At 47.2% G+C, this 19,571-nt stretch overlaps 1 protein-coding gene across 4 annotated transcripts; it reads left to right on the top strand.

Annotated features, from left to right (window-relative positions):
• The first annotated feature begins 438 nt into the window (after positions 1-438).
• Positions 439-18,720, top strand: LOC109908944 (smoothelin-like protein 2). Of its 4 annotated transcripts, none has more exons than XM_020507754.2 (10): positions 439-565; positions 1,116-1,917; positions 13,590-13,671; positions 13,787-14,029; positions 14,110-14,172; positions 14,284-14,350; positions 14,480-14,623; positions 14,972-15,095; positions 16,168-16,319; positions 17,249-18,720. In XM_020507754.2, the coding sequence occupies exons 2-10, from the start codon at positions 1,387-1,389 to the stop codon at positions 17,373-17,375; spliced, it is 1,533 nt and encodes a 510-aa protein (XP_020363343.1). In that variant the 5' UTR covers positions 439-565; positions 1,116-1,386; the 3' UTR covers positions 17,376-18,720. The 4 variants fall into 4 exon arrangements, with proteins under 4 accessions (XP_020363343.1, XP_020363345.1, XP_020363341.1 ...); XM_020507756.2 differs by having other exon boundaries at positions 441-565; positions 1,111-1,917; positions 14,975-15,095; XM_020507752.2 differs by having other exon boundaries at positions 441-565; positions 1,111-1,917.
• The last annotated feature ends 851 nt before the right edge of the window (positions 18,721-19,571 follow it).

The raw sequence follows: 19,571 nt of genomic DNA, 5'->3' as shown, positions 1-19,571 counted from the left end.
CAGCACTGCTAAAAGGGGGAGACAGCCGGCGTGATTGACAAGACTTGGAACCGAAAGAAATTAGGACAGAGAGAAAGATGGAGAGAGAGAGAGAATGCTGCTTGCACGTCCTGCTGTTAAAAGTTCACTCGGTGAGAGAATGCTGCTTGCACGTCCTGCTGTTAAAAGTTCACTCGGTGAGAGAATGCTGCTTGCACGTCCTGCTGTTAAAAGTTCACTCGGTGAGAGAATGACACAAATACACTAGGAGGAGGAGGAGGAGGAGGAGGAGAGGTGGGAAAGGCAACATCAACACAGATGATTCCTTCCAACAGTTCACCGAGTGCTGGGAGGGATAAAGAGGAAATCTAGCCCGCCTCCGTCTCGCTCTCTCCCTCCCTCCCTCTCACTTTCCCTCCCTCCCTCTCTCCTCTGTGTGCCTGCTCCCTCCCCCTGACCAGTGGAGAAGAGGGAGATTAACCTGAGTGAGTGTGTGAGAGAGAGGAGTGTTTAAAGCCGGGCAGAGCAGAGCAGACACTCATAGTTGGCCAGCGCTGAGGGGGAATACTATATTGGAGCTCGAGAGGTGAACTTACGTATGGGTTACTACTATCTCTCTCTGTCTCTCTCTCTGTCTCTCTCTGTCTCTGTTTCTCTGTCTCTCTGTCTCTGTTTCTCTGTCTCTCTGTCTGTCTCTCTGTCTGTCTGTCTGTCTGTCTACTATCTCTGTCTACTATCTCTGTCTACTATCTCTGTCTACTATCTCTGTCTACTATCTGTGTCTACTATCTCTCTCTCTTACTACTATCTCTCTATGTCTCTGTCTCTGTCTCTGTGTGTGTCTCTCTCTCTCTCTCTCTCTCTCTCTCTCTGTGTCTCTCGCTCTCAGACACACACACACACACTGTACACTCACGGAAACTAAGTTTCAATTACCTCACTGGTTTAATTCTCAACAGCCTTGTCACATGCCTGGCTTCAACACAGATTGTGTCTTTTTACTTTTCTACTGATTCACTTCACGTCTTTCAGAGTCTGTCATGTTTGAGTAGTGTTTGCTTTTCGAGAGACCTCCGTATGGTCATCCAGTGTGTCGGAGCAGGCTGATAAATGTGAGCTTTGACTCGGCAGGATAGAGGACACCCTGAGGGACGTCCTGGTGCGCATGGGACCTGGCGGTTCAACTGCAGCTCACAAGACTGACTCCTCCCCAATCGCCATTCAAAGTGCGTGTGTCTGGGACACTCAGACAGGAGGAGGGAGCAACCCCAGAGAGAGCAGAGAAGACCCAGTGAGAGCAGAGAAGACCCAGTGAGAGCAGAGAAGACCCAGTGAGAGCAGAGAAGACCCAGAGAGAGCAGAGAAGACCCAGTGAGGAACACAGGGACTGGAGGCAGTGGAGCAGAGATGGATGCAGGTCCTCTGACAGCCGAGGGAGAGGGCTCCTCTCCGGAGGGCGAGACGGTGTGCTCCGCGCTCGCCCGCTACGAGGCCACACTGAGGGATGCCGTGCGTGAGATCCACGTGGACGTAAGCGCCTTCAAGCAGGGCGTGGAGCGCCGTCTGGTGGAGGCGACGGCCCACGCCAGCGAGGGCCCCCTAGGCCTGGCTGTGGCCCAGCTGCAGCAGGAGAACCGGCAGCTCCGGAGCCAGCTGGAGGCCCTTAAACATCAGGTGGAGCTCCTCACTGGGATAGTGTGCGACAGAGGCGCCCTGATGACCAACAACAACCAGAACCAGCCAGTGTCCTTCCAGGCACAGACACACAGCAGCAGCCAGGAGAGGGTGAGCCCCCAGTCCCCCTCCACATCCCCCACCTGCCCTGCTGGTGGCCCCAGTATGGGAGCCCTGACCGGGTCAGCCTTGGGCTTGGCCTCCAGCCCCACTGCCACCCGCTTCTCCAGCCGAGCTACCTTCGCTGTGTCCAGCAAGACTAACGTGAGTTTTTTTTAAATTATTTTTTATTTCACCTTTTATTTAACCAGGTAGGCCAGTTGAGAACAAGTTCTCATTTACAACTGTGACCTGGCCAAGATAAAGCAAAGCAGTGTGACAAATACAACACAGTTACACATGGGCTCAACAATAACGGTCAATAACACAATAGAAAAATCTGTATACAGTGTGGGCAAATTAAGTAAGGAAGGTAAAGGCAATAAATAGGCCAATAATGGTGAAGTAATTACAATTTAGCAATTTACACTGGAGTGATGTATGTGCAGATGAGGATGTGCAAGTAGAAATAATGGTGTGCAAAAGAGCAGAAAAACAAAAACAAATATGGGGATGAGGTAGGTAGGTAGTTGGTTAGATGGGCTGTGTACAGCTGCAGCGATCAGTAAACTGATCTGACAGCTGACGCTTAAAGTTAGTGAGGGAGATTTAAATCTCCAACTTCAGTGATTTTTACAATTCGTTCCAGTCATTGGCAGCAGAGAACTGGAAGGAAAGGCGGCCAAAGAGGTGTTGGCTTTGGGGATGACCAGTGAAATATACCTGTTGGAGCGCATGCTACGGGTGGGTGCTGCTATGGTGAACAGTGAGGCGGAGCTTTACCTAGCAAAGGCTTATAGATGACCTGGAGCCAGTGGGTTTGGCGATGAATATGTAGCGAGGACGAGCCAACAAGAGCATACAGGTCGCAGTGTTGTGTAGTATATGGGGGAGTATATGTAGACTGTATCCAATTGGCTGAGTAGTGTTGGAGGGTATTTTGTAAATGACATCGCCGAAAGTCAAGGATCGGTAGGATAGTCAGTTTATGAGGGTATGTTTGGCAGCATGAGTGAAGGAGGCTTTGTTGCGAAATAGGAAGCTGATTCTAGATGTAACTTTTGGATTGGAGGTGTTTAATATGAGTCTGGAAGGTGAGTTTATAGTCTAGCCAGACAGCTAGGTACTTATAGTTGTCCATATATTCTAAGTCAGAATCGTCCAGTGTAGTGATGCTAGTCGGGCGGGCAGGTGTGGGCAGCGATCGGTTGAAGACCGTGCATTTAGTTTTACGATCATTTAAGAGCAGTTGCAGGCAACGGAAGGAGTGTTGTATGTTGTTGAAGCTCGTTTGGAGGTTTGCTAACACAGTGTCCAAAGAAGGGCCAGAAGTATACAGAATGGTGTCGTCTGCGTAGAGGTGGATCAGAGACTCACCAGCAGCAAGAGCGACATCATTGATATATACAGAGAAGAGAGTCGGCCCGAGAATTGAACCCTGTGGCACCAGCATAGAGACTGCCAGAGGTCCGGAAACAACAGGCCCTCCGATTTGACACACTGAACTCTCTCTGAAAAGTGGTCATTCAGCTTTATACACTGGGGAGACTGGGTTGGGGTTATGGCGAACATAGAGATACATTAGAGCAGTAGATTATGTTGTGAACCTCCAGAAATCTAGCATGGGCTGATAATGGCAGCCATCTTGGCAGGGATAAATGAAAGGGTTGTATTTAATTATGTGGTGGTGACAGTATGTGGTTCTGAGAGACTGTCAAGATTGTGCAATGATTCATCCAGACTCCAGAGTGTGTTTATACTAAATCATGATATTGGGGGTTGAACAGACTTTCTTGGCCACTTCACTGAGATGATGTCAAAGCTTTGACAGCAGTGGGGAAACTCGGGTCATATTCAACTTAATATTTAAACACGCAAGCGGAGTAGATACCAGATGAAAGCAATCAGGATCATTTCCCATCGCTGAACATTTTTGGTAGAAGTAATTGCTTATTTTAATGTCCGTCCAGCCTCTGCAGTCTGAGAAAGAAGCTGTTCTTGTAGTGTTAGATCTTCTCTTTCCTGGGAGTGATAGATCATCGGAAGAATCTCTCTCTCCCTTTCTCAATCTCTCTCTCTCTCTCTCTGTGTGATGAATGGTTCTTCTGCGCTCATATACTGCTATCATGCTGCTGACAACATGTCGCTGGAGAATCTTCTCCGGCTATTCTCTTTGTTGAGCTTGCGCAACCTTTTTGAATGGACTCCATCGTGTCCTTCAGCTTTACCATCTTAGTCCTTGGTGTATTGTAAACCACAGTAGTGTCTGTTTGAAAAGTCTGAGGTTTCTCTTGACTGTATCCCAACACAAGGCCCTAAGGCTATGCTGCTTTGGAAACTACAAAGGTAACATTCACCCTTTTATAAGGTCAATATTCAGATTTTCTCTTTTATTTGATTCTAAATCTTTCCTCTTGGCTCAGAGGTTCTTTGTTGTGTCTTGGTTGTAACTCACAGCTGCTTTCTGCAAACGAACCCTTGACTGTCTGGCACGGAGGTTGACTGTTAACTGTGACTGCTCACCCACGCAACAAACACACACAAGTACACAGCGTGTATGCAAATGACTGATGTCATGCACCTCATCTTAACGGAGGATTCTTATCTGATGTAAATATGTCGGTTAGTATGAAACAGAGGTTCTTTGTTTCTCATAACAGATTGTTGGAGATCCCCCTTTTTGTGGCCAAAACCTTTTTCTTCAAATTTCCAAACAACCAGACAGAGATTGTATCATAACACTGTAGAAAACTAATGTGAGTTCCTCATCTATTGATCCAATTCATTCATTCTAGTGAATATTTACATGTACCCGGAACTCAACAGGGAAACACTATCCTGTTCAGATTTCCCCTACAGCCCCATTAACACCTTTCAGCCTTAATGTCCATGTCTACACTTGACACTTACATGCGACTTCTGCTATCAGAGTACGAAGATTGCATTGAAAAGACAAGTCTAGGCGGAGAAAAGTCACATTAGGTCTCCCTAGCCACCTCAGGAGGTGGTCAGGGAAGCATTGTGTGCGCAAATCCTCGGTCTGGACGCAATCAGGCTACTGAAAGCGCATACAGTGGGCGACGTCATCAGCTCTCCACCCACAAGTCTCCAGAAAAGAGGACACTTTTTCATTAAACGTTGGAGGAAATACATTCCTAGCATGTGAGGAACGTGTTTGCGGACCTCATAAATGCTAGCCAGAAAAAACTATGTTTTTGTTTGCTATAGTTATGCTAACGTGTTTGCCATCTCTTTAGCTTTGCTAGTTAGCATGCTGGCTAGCTTGAGGTTAGCTGGCAAGTTAGCTTCAGTAGTTGGCTACTGCCATCCCAGTTGTTGTTGTTGTGTAATCAGATTTAGCCTGTTCCGCCGTTTGCAGAATGCAAACTGCATTTGAATATAGTGTGGGAAAAGGGAATCCGGACACAATGTGGACACAGTAGACACATTGAAATGTAGGTGTAGACGTGTTTGGAATTCTATGACCAGAACTCCATTGATCAGAATACAAAAGCTGCATGAACTGTCAAGTCTAGACACAGCCATTGAGAGTAGAGAAAGGCTGTACAGTATGTTGACTTCGTAAAGTCCGGTGGGGCTGTTTCAGCAGGTCTGAGGGAGGGAGTCGATTGCGCTGGGGACCTCCGGGCACATCTGAAGATGGTTTTGCAGCCCTGGAGTTAAGTGTCGGCCCACTGAGAGAGCACAGCCAATTGGGATGTGTGCGGGCCTGCACTTTCACTATAGGGTTGGTTACAGTACATCTCCCCCTGTGCTTGACTGTGCCTTGGACACCTGACACTCTGATGCAGATAGATATGAGTCTCTCTCTGTCTCTGTCTCTGTGTGTGTGTGTGTTTTTATGCAGTCCTACGTGGCTGAACACAGTTCATCAGAAGTTCCCCTCAGTCCCTTTGAGCACACACCAGCTCCCCCAGAGTCTGAGGAGGACAGGCAGTGGGTTTCACTGGGATCATTTGATACTCCTCTCAATAGAGAAACTATGAGCCTCTACCACTGTGCTGGTCAAGGCTGCTGCTCTGAGAATACTAGACAGGAATCCTCCTCCTCCCCCCTCCTGCTCATCCTCCACGGCCACCTACTTCAGTCAGTCTGTCCGGTCTCTGCCGAGGAGTCACACAATGCTGCCTGTCGCCAATTACTCCACCATAGCTGCTGTCTGAAAGGGCTATTGTGTCGACATTCTGCCTCATTTGAAGTACATTGACCGAGGAGGGGATTTAGAGGAGAGGGTCACCCAGGACCCAGCCACCCCCAGACACACTCTAGGCTTCAGGAATGAGTCAGTGCCCCCTCCAACACTCCCCCATTCCCTCCTCCCTTCCTCCCCTTCTCTCACAGACCTGTTCACCTCTGCTCCACTTGCAGCAGGCATCAGAATTCACTCAAGTACTCAGACACAGGCATGCTTTCACAGACAGACCACACCTGCACACCTCCAACCTCACATTCGCTACATTCCTCAGTGTACTCCCTTTGAGGGGAGAGCTCCTGTTCCCTAATAGAAGATGATCTGGATAAATTCCGCCCAGGTCACAATGTTATCTTTGACAGTTAACGTAACTACATAACACAGGACCACAGTGTGAATCCTTAGGTCCTCGCTGTCCTCGGCTGTGCTGGGCTGTGCTGGGCTGTGCTGGGCTGTGCTGGGCTGTGCTGGGCTGTGCTGGGCTGTGTGCGTGTGTGTGTGTGCGTGTGCGTGCCTGGTTGCATGCATGTGTGTGTCTTCTCTCAGACTGAGGCATCTTCAGGGCATGTGAACCGACAGGGGGGGTGGTGTGAGACTTTATCAGTGGAAACTCCGTCAGAGCACGCTCACACTGTCACCGTGAGCAGACACACACCGAGCAGGTACTGTACAAACAACCCCCACAGCGTCCTGCCCTCAACACACCTCCAACGGTAGGATCCCATTGCATACACAAAACACACTCATACTATTATACAGCACACATGGAGAGGTCTTCTAAAGAGGAGCAGAGCACAGGTTGTATTATCAAAACGCCTCAAATCAGCTGAAAGCCAACGCTCCCTGTCACTGCTACACACACACACACACACACACACACACACACACACACACACACACACACACACACACACACACGCAATACACCACCATTATATACTCTCTCCGCTCCTTACAATACAGGACCCCCCCCGCTATTAACATTACTCAACCACCATCTTCTGTACTGCTGCTCAAACATGCAATTACTAATGGACTGCTTGGTTTACCTTGCAGTGCCATAGGTGCGTGTGTTCGTCACAGTCTAGTATAGTCTGATGGATAGATTGTATGAATGGGGGGGGGGGGGGGGGGTTGGCAGGCAGGCATTCATCCTGCTCCATACCAAATTACTGTTTGTGATGGTTGGCTCACGATGTGCACCTATGCACACAGCAGTGAAGACTGCTGAGGGGAAGAAGGCTCATAATAATGGAATGGCATCAAACACATGGTAACCATGTGTTTCATGTATTTGATACCATTCCTCTCCACCTCACATCTCACACTCCTCACATCGATTTGGTGCTTGTTGTTCTCCTGATGAAGATCTGTGGACAATCGCAGGAGGTTGGTGGCACCTTAATTGGGGAGGACGGGCCCGTGGTAATGGCTGGAGTGGAATGGTATCAAACACATGGTTGATGCCATTCCATTCGCTCCATTCCAGCCATTATTATGAGCCGTCCTCCCCTCAGCTACACTTCAACTATGACAGACAAAATGAGAGAAAAAAATCCAGAAAATCACATTGTAGGATTTTTTATGAATTTATTTGCAAATGATGGTGGAAAATAAGTATTTGGTCACCTACAAACAAGCAAGATTTCTGGCTCTCACAGACCTGTAACTTCTTCTTTAAGAGGCACCTCTGTTCTCCACTCGTTACCTGTATTAATGGCACCTGTTTGAACTTGTTATCAGTATAAAAGACACCTGTCCACAACCTCAAACAGTCACACTCCAAACTTCACTATGGCCAAGACCAAAGAGCTGTCAAAGGACACCAGAAACAGAATTGTAGACCTGCACCAGGCTGGGAAGACTGAATCTGCAATAGGTAAGCAGCTTGGTTGTGGTAGCGATTTATTAGGAAATGGAAGACATACAAGACCACTGATAATCTCCCTCGATCTGGGGCTCCACGCAAGATCTCACCCCGTGGGATCAAACTGATCACAAGAACGGTGAGCAAAAATCCCAGAACCACACGGGGGGACCTAGTGAATGACCTGCAGAGAGCTGGGACCAAAGTAACAGAGCCTACCATCAGCAAGGGCATTGAAGATGAAACTTGGCTGGGTCTTTCAGCATGACAATGATCCCAAACACACCGCCCGGGCAACGAAGGAGTGGCTTCGTAAGAAGCATTTCAAGGTCCTGGAGTGGCCTAGCCAGTCTCCAGATTTCAACCCCATAGAAAATCTTTGGAGGGAGTTGAAAGTCCGTGTTGCCCAACAACAGCCCCAAAACATCACTGCTCTAGAGGAGATCTGCATGGAGGAATGGGCCAAAATACCAGCAACAGTGTGTGAAAACCTTGTGAAGACTTACAGAAAACGTTTGACCTCTGTCATTGCCAACAAAGGGTATATAACAAAGTATTGAGATAAACTGTTGTTATTGACCAAATACTTATTTTCCACCATAATATGCAAATAAATTCATAAAAAATCTGTCAATGTGATTTTCTGGATTCTTTTTTCTCCTTTTGTCTGTCATAGTTTAAGTGTACCTATGATGAAAATTACAGGCCTCATCTTTTTAAGTGGGAGAACTAGCACAATTGGTGGCTGACTAAATACTTTTTTGCCCCACTGTATATAGCAACGAATTGGCGAGGGCACTAGAACAGTCTGCAGCACTCGGCCTCAGCCTACTAGAATCTGAAGTCAAATGTCTACTGTTTGCTGATGATCTGGTGCTTCTGTCCCCAACCAAGGAGGGCCTACAGCAGCACCTAGATCTTCTGCACTGTCAAAACTTGGGCCCTGGCAGTAAATCTCAGTAAGACAAAAATAATGGTGTTCCAAAAAAAGGTCCAGTTGCCAGGACCACAAATACAAATTCCATCTAGACACCGTTGCCCTAGAGCACACAAACTATTCATACCTCGGCCTAAACATCAGCACCACAGGTAACTTCCACAAAGCTGTGAATGATCTGAGAGACAAGGCAAGAAGGGCCTTCTATGCCATCAAAAGGAACATAAAATTTGACATACCAATTAAGATCTGGCAAAAAAATACTTGAATCAGTTATAGAACCCATTGCCCTTTATGGTTGTGAGGTCTGGGGTCCGCTCACCAACCAAGAATTCCCAAAATGGGACAAACACCAAATTGAGACTCTGCATGCAGAATTCTGAAAAAATGTAAAACACCAAATAATGCATGCAGAGCAGAATTAGGCCGATACCCGTTAATGATCAAAATCCAGAAAAGAGACGTTAAATTCTACAACCACATAAAAGGAAGCGATTCCCAAACCTTCCATAACAAAGCCATCACCTACAGAGAGATGAACCTGTAGAAGAGACCCCTAAGCAAGCTGGTCCTGGGGCTCTGTTCACAAACAGACCCCACACAGCAACACCATTAGACTCAACCAAATCATGAGAAAACAAAAAGATAATTACTTGACACAATGGAAAGAATTAATAAAAGAACTGAGCAAACTAGAATGCTATTTGGCTCTAAACAGAGAGTACACAGTGGCAGAATACCTGACCACTGTGACTGACCCAAACTTAAGGAAAGCTTTGACTATGTACAGACTGAGAGCATAGCCTTGCTATTGAGAAAGGCAGCCGTTGGCAGACCTGGCTCTCAAGAGAAGACAGGCTATGTGTACACTGCCCACAAAATGAGGTGGAAACTGAGCTGCACTTCCTAACCACTTGCCAAATGTATGACCATATTAGAGACACATATTCCCTCCGATTACACAGATACGCAAAGAATTCGAAAACAAACCAAATTTTGAGCAACTCGCATGTATATCCTCTCCCCCCCAATATATATATATATATCTATCTCTCTCTCTATTGGGGGGGGGGGGGGAGAGAGAGAGAAAGAGACAGAGAGAGAGAAAGAGACACACAGAGCGAGAAAGAGACACAGAGAGAGACAGAGAGAGAGGTCAGGGGTGAAGGGGGCTTGAGAGAGGCATGCGAGCAGGGCTGGGCTGGCTTGACTGGCCGGCCGCTCCCCTCCCAGGCTGCCCCTGGCTCTCCTAATTACTTCCAGACAATGCCCTGTATTTCCCATCACCGTGGTTACAGGTTCCACCGCCCTCTACATTCATTGTTGGCCGTGGGTCCCGTGGGGAGAGGGAGGGAGGACTCTGAGGGAGAAAGAGTAAGGACTCGGAGGGAGTGAGCGAGGGAGGGAGGGGGAGGACTCGGAAAGAGAGAGGGAGAGAGAGGGAGGGACAGAGGGAGTACTCGGAGGGAGGGAGGACTCGGGGAGGGAGGACTCGGAGGCAGGGAGAGGGAGGGAGGACTCTGTGAGAGGGAGGGAGGGAAAGGGAGGACTCGGAAAGAAGGAGGGAGGGAGAATGAGGTAGGATTTGGAGAGAGAGGTAGGGAGGACTCGGAGGGAGGGAGGGAGGGAGGGAGAGGACTCGGGAGGGAGGGAGAGAGAGGGAGGACTCGGAGAGAGGGAGGGAGGGAGGGAGGGAGCGAGGGAGAGAGAGGGAGGACTCGGAGGGAGGGAGATGGAGGGAGGACTCAGAGGGAGGGAGAGAGAGGGAGGACTCGGGAGGAGGGAGAGAGAGGGAGGCCTCGGAGAGAGGGAGGGAGGGAGAGAGAGAGAGAGGGAGGACTTGGCGAGAGAGAGAGGGAAATAGTGTTTGTTTTGTTATTATTATTTATTATATATATATATATATTATATTTTTACATTTTCAAACAGACAGACAGACAACAGCAAAAGTTTAGTGGGAATTAGTGTTTGTATTAGACTTGTTTGCACTGGTTTGACTCAACACTTTTCATGCAGCCATACTGTACGGACGAGAGGGTGTGCTGTTTTTCGGAGCACGTGTCCTCGCACCTCCTAACTTAGCTGATTGAATCATCAGACAGTCATGTCATATCACCAGGTTTTATCGATTTGTTTTGGTGTCGGGAGGCTGGGACACCGATGTCTTGCACAGCTGGTGCCTTGTAACCCGAGAGCGGACTACTAAACCTCTTGGATCTTGGAGATGTCGAAGTTATTGGGTGCCAACTGCTGTCCTTGGGAGTCGGTCCCATCTCCCTCCCCTTATGCTCTCTCAATCTTACATGACCTTCCGCATCACACACACACACACATCCTACATGTCTTTCTGCGGCACGCACGCACAATCTTACATTGCCGCATGCGTCACACTCTCAACGGTACATGGTCTTCCGGGACATCCAGCCCCTGACCGGAACATAAGGTTATCTTATTTGTACGCTGGTGACATTGGGGTATATCTATTCTAAACCGTTGACAGTGTTTTATGGACTACCTTGTGACTGAAACCCTGGAAAATCCCAGTGAAAGAGGAGAGATCCTGAAGCAGGTTTATAGGGGGATTAGAGGTGGGAGGCTCTCTGAAGCCCTTGAGAAGGGTATGCGTGCCCAGTTAGTTTAATATAAGGGCCTGTGTGTGTCTGTGTGTGTGTGTGTGTGTGTGTGTGTGTGTGTGCTCGGCCTAACAGCCTCGCTCCCACTAACACCCATCAGATAAGGCAGGGGCCCCTGTAGTCAGGTGATGTAAAGAAAGTGTTCAAAGGGCCCCCCTCGTTTCTGTAGGACCAAGGTGCCGACCTGGGTCTCCCTGTTAAATTGCAGGCTTTGTGGGTCTTTTGAAAGAACAGGTGGTTTTGTGTTTCTCTCCCTCCGTGAGGACTTCCCTGTTCTACAAGGAAATTACAGAGCAAAGACCCCTTTTATAGACCTGTGATGAGAGGCCCACTATAACTGTACTGTGTGTGTGTGTGTGTGTGTGTGTGTGTGTGTGTGTGCCCCCCAATTGTCTTCATGTTCCATTCCGCACCACTCATTGAAACGTAATCGAAACTGCAAGACTCGCAATATAACAATCCACTTAGATTATCTTGTGTTTGCACATCAACATTTCTATGGCATGTTGCCAGGAGGGACATGGGACAGCTGTGATATTTACACCCACATGAAAGTGCCATGTGCCTGGGAGAACCCACTGTCCCACTCTACTACCACCACCACCTGTTACCATCTGTATTCAGCGTCATACCCTTGAATTGCTGTGTTGGCCCTGATGCTTTTTGTCCATACGCTGCTGAACCAGGTCGGAGAGAGGGAGAGGGGGAGGGAGAGTTTAGGAGTGGGGTTACAGTCCTGCTGAATGGGGAGATTCTAATGTAGTTATCCACTCTCAGGTCAGGTGTGCCTCCGCAGGGAGAAGAGAGAGTGGAGGCTCCTAGAAAGGCTACATTGTTGATCCAGTGTGCCCACTAGCTCTGCTTCTAAGACAATAAGGACATAGAGACTGAGAAACTGAACACACAGGACAGGGGGTTTCATCTTTGATCCTGTGTATAGCAGACTGAGGGCTTTTCCACATTCCCTACATCATTTCACGATTTCCTCCAAATATTTTATAGTTCCCCACTGATAATTCAATGACGCACTCCCAGGGACCCGGGGGATTTGTTGTTCCAGTGTGGCGGAGAGAGGGGCTGTTGTGTGCTCCTGCCTGTGTTGTGTGGAGAATTGGTGTGGGGTGTCCCTTGATTCCTGGTCATCCTCTTAAATATAGATTTGAAAAGGGCCTTCCTACTATTTGACATTAACTTTGGTCCGAGATCAGATCAAACCGAGGGTACCCCCTACGTTCGATCGCTACTATCCTAAAAGATTTGCCTACTTTTATCTTCAGGCCCAGAGCACCACAGTCTCACACACACATGTCTGGTGGCCCATTCAGACAGGAGGAGAAACGTGGCTTAGTACAGAACGTTTCCAGGGCTGAGACACACCAAGACAGGAGGAGCTTGGGTTTTAGCCAGAGCATCAGGGTTGATCAGGGCTCAGGGGCTTCCATGGTTGACTGGGGGAAATTTGTCTCCCCCCATCACCTTCTCCCAGTGGGACAGTCAGCTGTTCCCAGCTCACTTCGGCCCTTCTTAATGCAGTCTCTCTCTCACTCTAACTCTCACTCTCACACACACACACAACCCAGCAGCAGCAGCATTCCTCTCTGCTGAGGTCACCTGGCTCCTTTCTCTCCTACAGCTCAATTACTGACTTTATTTTCACTGGGAGGAATGTACCCATTCTTTGATAATAACTGTATACAATAACTTGTATTGTATGTGTGTGTGCGCATGTGCATACATGCATGTGTGAGAGCAAGAAAGAGCAAGTCAGAAACATTACACATCCTCCACAGACAAATCACACAGCCCTCAGTCACTTCCTGGTTGTCTTCCTGAAAGGCTCCTCTGTGGATTGGCTGGTTAGTCAGGCACACAGTGTACTGAGCCCCAGTCACGTACTAATGAAAGTAGTAGATGTGGTGCGGTAGTAACGTTGTGGGGGGTGGAGGATTTAACGAGATAAAAATGGAACAATAATGTTCCTTGGCCATGGATGCCATGAATGGGAACTTGAAACATGTCCGCACTCTGAAATGACTTGATCTGACCATGTATCGGATAACATGCTTATTTTGGCATCCAAAAGTTGTCCACATGTTTTAAAGGGCCTGTCATCAAAATAGAAGACACTGTGACACCTGAGTAGTCTGGGGTGGGGTGTTCATGTGAATCTATCTCTGTGTCCTGTAGAGTATTGAACGTGAGGAGCCAATAGAGGTGGATCCAGCCCCTGTATCCCCTGCACTGGAGAATGGACAGTCTACTACCCCAGGTAATGACTGTTCTATTCTCTACCATCTCAGCTACAGTAGAAATACAGCCATACTTACCATCCCATGTACTGTATGAGGGGATGTACTGCATTTACTCAATGCTTGTCCAATCAGAAAACTCGACTGTGTCACATGGAAAAAGCTCGCCAGCCAATAACAACGTCCCGTATGAAAGCACGGCCCCTGTTGCCATGCGGATGCCCCACCTACCCATCACCGCCACAACCAAAACGGCTGACCCCTCAGTTATGAAGAGCGAATCTCCCACCAGTCCCGTACGTTCTCTGCCCTCGCCTGTATCAGAGCCTACTGACAACAACCAGCCTCAAACCATCCCAGAATCCCCCATTCAACCAGGTAATAGGCACCAGACATCAGCTAAAAGCTCCGTAAGCCATAATATCCTTTGAAACACCCTTTGTCTTTTTGCTGTTTAGTGTCTTCTATGAAGACATGGACCCCCAGTCTCAGCCGAGGTTTGGGCTCTCCTCGCCTGTCAGGTAAGAGGGATCTATCAAGTCAGGCCTGTTACTAGAACTGGAACTAACCAGACTCACACCATGTTTTATTCCCACAGTTTCCTTATCTGTTCTTTGATTTGTCATTTGCAGAAAAGTCCTTGTCCGCTCCCCCGAAGTCAGTGACTTACTCTGGCCTCATCCAACACAACACAGACGGGTGAGTGAACTATTCTTTACTCAGTCCTAGAGAAGTGAGATAGTCCATGCTTTAACCCACATGCCATTTCGAATGGCCTCATTGTGGCCCAAGTTGATGTGTGACACTCCTCTGTCCTCCAACCTTCAGGGTGGAAGATGTGGGCGGGGTCCTGCCCTTTGGGAGGGGAGTTGAGCGGAGGCGGGAGCTGGTGAGGTCACAGACGTTGCCGCGCAACATTGGCGCTCAGGCCCGCTGGTCCATCTTTGAAAAGCTTGATTCTGAAGCCAGCAGGTACCACCCTCTCTCCTCCAACCATCATCTCTCTTTCTATGTCATCTGTCCCTAAACTGATAGGTCCTCTCCTTTTCCCTTGTATTATCCCTCCTTTCTCCTGGGTAATTCTTAACTCATACTTCGGTTGCGTCCCAATTCTCTACACACTCTCATTCTCTCTCTCTCTCTCTCTCTCTCTCTCTCTCTCTCTCTCTCTCTCTCTCTCTCTCTCTCATTTAACAATGGTGGAAAAACACTACTCAACCGCGGGAAGTGTGCAAGTGTACACTTCGGGAGAGAATAGGGACACGACCTCTGTCATGTTTGCTGGCTCATTGTGTTGACCCCTGTCCCCGTTCCTCTCAGTAGGCCCAAGCCCATGGACTCCAAGCCCAAGCTGAAGCGTTCTCAGAGCTTTGGTGTGTCCAGTGCCAGCAGCATCAAGCAGATTCTTCTGGAGTGGTGCCGCTCCAAAACTATAGGATACCAGGTGAGACCGTGGTGACAGAACACGGCTACACACCGGAACAGAGTCCTGGGCCGTATTCACAAAACAAACTCAGAGTAGAGGCTAATCTAGGATCAGGTCCACCTGTTATGAATACACCTCTATAGTAGCCAGTAACAAAGATGATGAATATGGAACTGTCATCTGGTCACCTGAAATGGATCCACTACACAGGAGCAGTCTTTTGTCATTTTTGCTAGCTCCTGAAGAGGGCATTAAAATAACTCTCCTGGTTTCTCCATGGGTTAAACCATTAGCACATAGCGGAGCGTTGATGTGTTAATGAGAAGCAACTTGCCATGGTTATGCTGCATACTGAACTAAGCGTACTATTGTAGTATAGTGTGTGTGTGTGTGTGTGTGTGTGTGTGTGTGTGTGTGTGTGTGTGTGTGTGTGTGTGTGTGTGTGTGTGAGAACATGCATATCCGTGTGTGTTTGAGTTACGGCTCATTGCTTGGGCTGTTGGCTTCACTCTGCCATGCACTCTGTAGCAGCTGTGCCAGTCTGTCCATGTGGCTCTGGTTAAACAGAGAGCTGTCACGGGCCAAGGCCGTCCCTGCAGAGCAAACAGCACCGGCCGATTCCCGCAGGCAGCTCCTCCTCACACTCAAATTAGAGACCTGACTGGCGCTCAACGAACATGACAAGTTGTATTTTCCCACCGACACGCTGAGGTTTTTATAGGCTAAAGGACACAAAAAACGTGAAATTACACAGTTCTGTAATCATGTCCAATTGGAGAGAAACTGAGCGAGACGCAGGTAGAGGAATTGAGGATAAAGAACCATTCAGGATTCCTCCTCTGTTTTCCACATTATGACAGAGAAACCTGGGAGAGGTAATTTCATAAAGTTAGAATAGGTAGCCAATCACTTTTCTAGTAATTTTTTTTGTCTGTCTGGTTTATTCTTACGTCTCTTTTACGGTACCTCCGTATCCCCCCCCCCCCCCCCCCGCTAAACACATGTGCAAATACACCACGCACACTCAGAGACATTTACAGTCCAGACACACACACAACCAGCTCTCTTAGCTCTGTCTCTCCGTCCCCAGAACATAGACATCCAGAACTTCTCGTCCAGTTGGAGTGACGGCATGGCCTTCTGTGCCCTGGTCCATTCCTTCTTCCCCACTGAGTTTGACTACAACGTGCTGACGCCTGCCGACCGCAAACACAACTTTGAGCTGGCCTTCGGGACAGCAGAGTACGTATCTTTTACATTGTATTACGTGTTATGTATACATTCTGTATTTCTGAGCATTGTACACACAACCCCATGCACCTCTGTCTTGAATCATGTTGGAACGATTCATCCATTCATTATGTCGGGAACATTGTATGATCATATCAGTGGGACAACGCTTTATGTATCGGGCCTATTCATGTGCATTTCCAATGTTGCTCTCCTCTTGGTTTGGTGAAGCTATGGACACTACAGTGCTATGAAGGCGATCCCAAGTTACCTGTGTAGATACATTTTGAGTCCCAGTGTCCCTGGCCACCACACAAGGAGAAATAACATGAATGGAATCACCTTCAGATTCCATTAATAGCGTTGATACGTGGAACATTGTAGCACTGAGATGACCTTACAATGTTTCTGTTGCATCTTGGTAAATAGTGTCTCCAGCCCACACGTTAAGCCAGTGAGGCAGCCGCTGCCAGAGAATACCCTCTCCCCTCCCCGGGTCCCCGCAGTAATCTCCTCTTCCCTCTGCTCTGCTTCCATCCGCTCCTCTCACATTCCTCCAGCCTGACCTCCCCACTGAGAACACAGCTGCTGCAGCACAGCGTCTCGTAGTCCTGCTGACACATGGATGCATGCAGAACACTGACACAGTATAGATCAAAACCATGTGTGTCTCTAGCCACATACAGAGAGAGTTCTAACACATGAGCTTCTGTACAATACCACAAATTAGTCAACATTGTTCCATGTGATCTATTTGCCTGGTCCCAGGTCTGTTTGTCTTGTCTTACCAACCACTCCGAATTATCATAAATATGAGTTGGGGAAAACAGTTGAAACAGATCTGGGACCAGGCTAATGAACGATCAGCCCCTTTAACTAAGGAATGACATAGATAGCCCTAGTCTCCTCCTTACTTGTGCCGTGCCCTCTGTCTGATTCAGGGAGAAGGCGGGCTGTGACCGGCTCATCGAGGTGGACGATATGATGGTGATGGGGCGCAAGCCGGACCCCATGTGTGTCTTTACCTACGTCCAGTCCATGTACAACCACCTGCGCAAGTTTGAGTGATGAACGATGACCTGGCAGCTACTCGACAACATCACTGCCCCACCACCACTACCACCACTCTCTTACCTTCAGCGACAGCAGCAATGCACACTGAGAGACGACACTTCCCCCTGCTGTAACGGACAGAGTATTACATGTATTTCTCCAGTTTGAGAGATGTTTCACTCTGCCATGTTGAGTGCTCACAGCTATTCACAAGTACAAAAGGCTGTGTTATCTCTGTTTATCGTTTGAGTGGCTGGGTGATTATTCGCTGAAGGTTCTGTGTTATGTTTCAGAGAGAGGGGAAGGATCTTTTCCCCCCTTTTTTTTGGTGTCCGACCCATGTTTAAGGCTTATATTGGCACAGTTGCTGTTTGAGAGAATGGGACAGGTTGCGGAATCAACTCTTCGGTGGGGAGATAACCTAGTCCCGTTGAAGGAGCTGCAAGAGGACTTGAACAGTGGGCCTATAATACTGGACCAAGGACAAAGGACTGAGGATCCAGAGGATTGACCCTGTGGATCAGTCTACATCTGATGTTATCATCATCATTTGGTTCCTTCTAGAGTTGTATTTGTTCAGGCCTCATTTACTTTATTGTCCCACCGTGGTTTCTCAGACCTGAATGTGTCTACAAAAGGCCTTGCATTGCAGCACAATAGAGAAGCTATACCGAAGTGTGCCTTTACATCAGCCGAACAGAGGAACCAAAGTACACTCACTATAAAGTTGAAGGGTATGCCATTTAACAAGCTAGAACTGCAAAGATTAACTGCACATATGTACCCACTAGATGCAAATGTAAAACGGCCTATGTTCATAGTGTTATTGCTATGGTTGTGATTTTTATTTTATTTTCATAGACAAAAAAAAAGGACAAAGAAATCCTGAATAAAATGTTACTTGTTTCACACACACCTTAGTTTTTTTTTATGTCATCATTTTATAGTCGGGCTGTCAGTTAATGTATTAACTTGAGTTAACTTTTTGTAATTTTAGTGCACCAAAAAAATGTATTGTGATTATTCGTCTGAAAACATCCAAAATACATCATCTATACAGGTTAAAGAAAGTGTGCTTTATCAATTTACCAGATTTTGAATACCATTACTTTGGAGAAAATCAAGACCTTAAAATTGTCAGCTGATGTGAATTCAACTTGAACTCAACAAAACATTTCACCATTCGTTGGATTTAGGTTCAAAGTTAGGTGGAATGCCCTTACATTGATGACTTTTTGCAAATCCAGTCAGTTTTGCACAATATCATCACAGATGTTTTGGGTTTGAAATGACTTGGTAACAACGTTGGTTCAACCACTTTTTGCCCAGTAGGTTGTAATGCTTTTTGTATGAATACAAATCTTAAATTAGAGCTCCAATTAAGAAAATTAGGCATTTGTGATTAATCTGATTAATCGACAAATCCTGCAATTAACTTCATTAAATGTTTTTATTGTTTGACAGCCCTATGTAATATATATATAAGGTTTTAGCAATACTTTAGCAATAAATGCACACATTTGAGGACCAAAATATGATTTGATTATTTTGCATGATCCCTTCACCTAAAGGGAAAAAAGGAATGGGGTGGGCAAGTCATTTGAAATCATTACTAATTGGCTCATTAAAAAAGAAGATCTGGAGTTGGTTTTTGTACAATGTGTATTCCTCTAAACCCTTCCAGCTTCGTTCAGAAATGTACATTTTAGGATGTGTGTACGTTAGTGTATTTCGAGCTTTTATCAGAAGTTGTACGGCTGTTAATGGGAATGGAAAACGATCACTAGGCTAATTGACTTCAATACACAGGAAGAGAAAGTGTGAAACCAGCCTTTGAAGCTGCTAGGCTTTTTTCTGTATAAAAATAATAGTTAGGCTATAGTAAACTACTTACTTTTACTTTTCGTTCATCCTAACAGCAAATGGAGGGCTAAATAACAAATATGACTCTCGCAGTGAACATGGTAGAATACATTAGGCCTACGCAGATTGACTCTGCTTGGTGCGTCCAACAAGGTCTGCCTGCCCTGCGCTCTAACCTCCACGGGGATCCTCTTTGCAGTCGATTGCCCTGGGATGAGATCTGACAGTCTGACACAGGGAGTGTCAGACAATAGCGACAGCGGAAACAGCGGGTTTATACACCATTGCTGCTTTCATCTGTTTCTTGTCAATTCGTGGCAACGTCACCATCTGCAATTCAGGATTAGA

Source organism: Oncorhynchus kisutch, linkage group LG18 (genome assembly GCF_002021735.2).
Source record: "Oncorhynchus kisutch isolate 150728-3 linkage group LG18, Okis_V2, whole genome shotgun sequence".
In the NCBI taxonomy this organism is placed as follows: Eukaryota; Metazoa; Chordata; class Actinopteri; order Salmoniformes; family Salmonidae; genus Oncorhynchus; species Oncorhynchus kisutch.
Note: the sequence above shows the minus strand (reverse complement) of the source record. Positions and strands in the feature narration are given on the sequence as shown.

What these genes read in the sequence shown, in the direction of transcription:
- LOC109908944 (XM_020507754.2), top strand. Translation starts at nt 1,387, where the DNA reads ATGGATGCAGGTCCTCTGACAGCCGAGGGAGAGGGCTCCTCTCCGGAG. An exon ending in CTGTGTCCAGCAAGACTAAC is followed by an intron (nt 1,918 to 13,589) that starts GTGAGTTTTTTT and finishes TGTGTCCTGTAG; the next exon opens with AGTATTGAACGTGAGGAGCC. An exon ending in CCAAAACTATAGGATACCAG is followed by an intron (nt 15,096 to 16,167) that starts GTGAGACCGTGG and finishes CTCCGTCCCCAG; the next exon opens with AACATAGACATCCAGAACTT.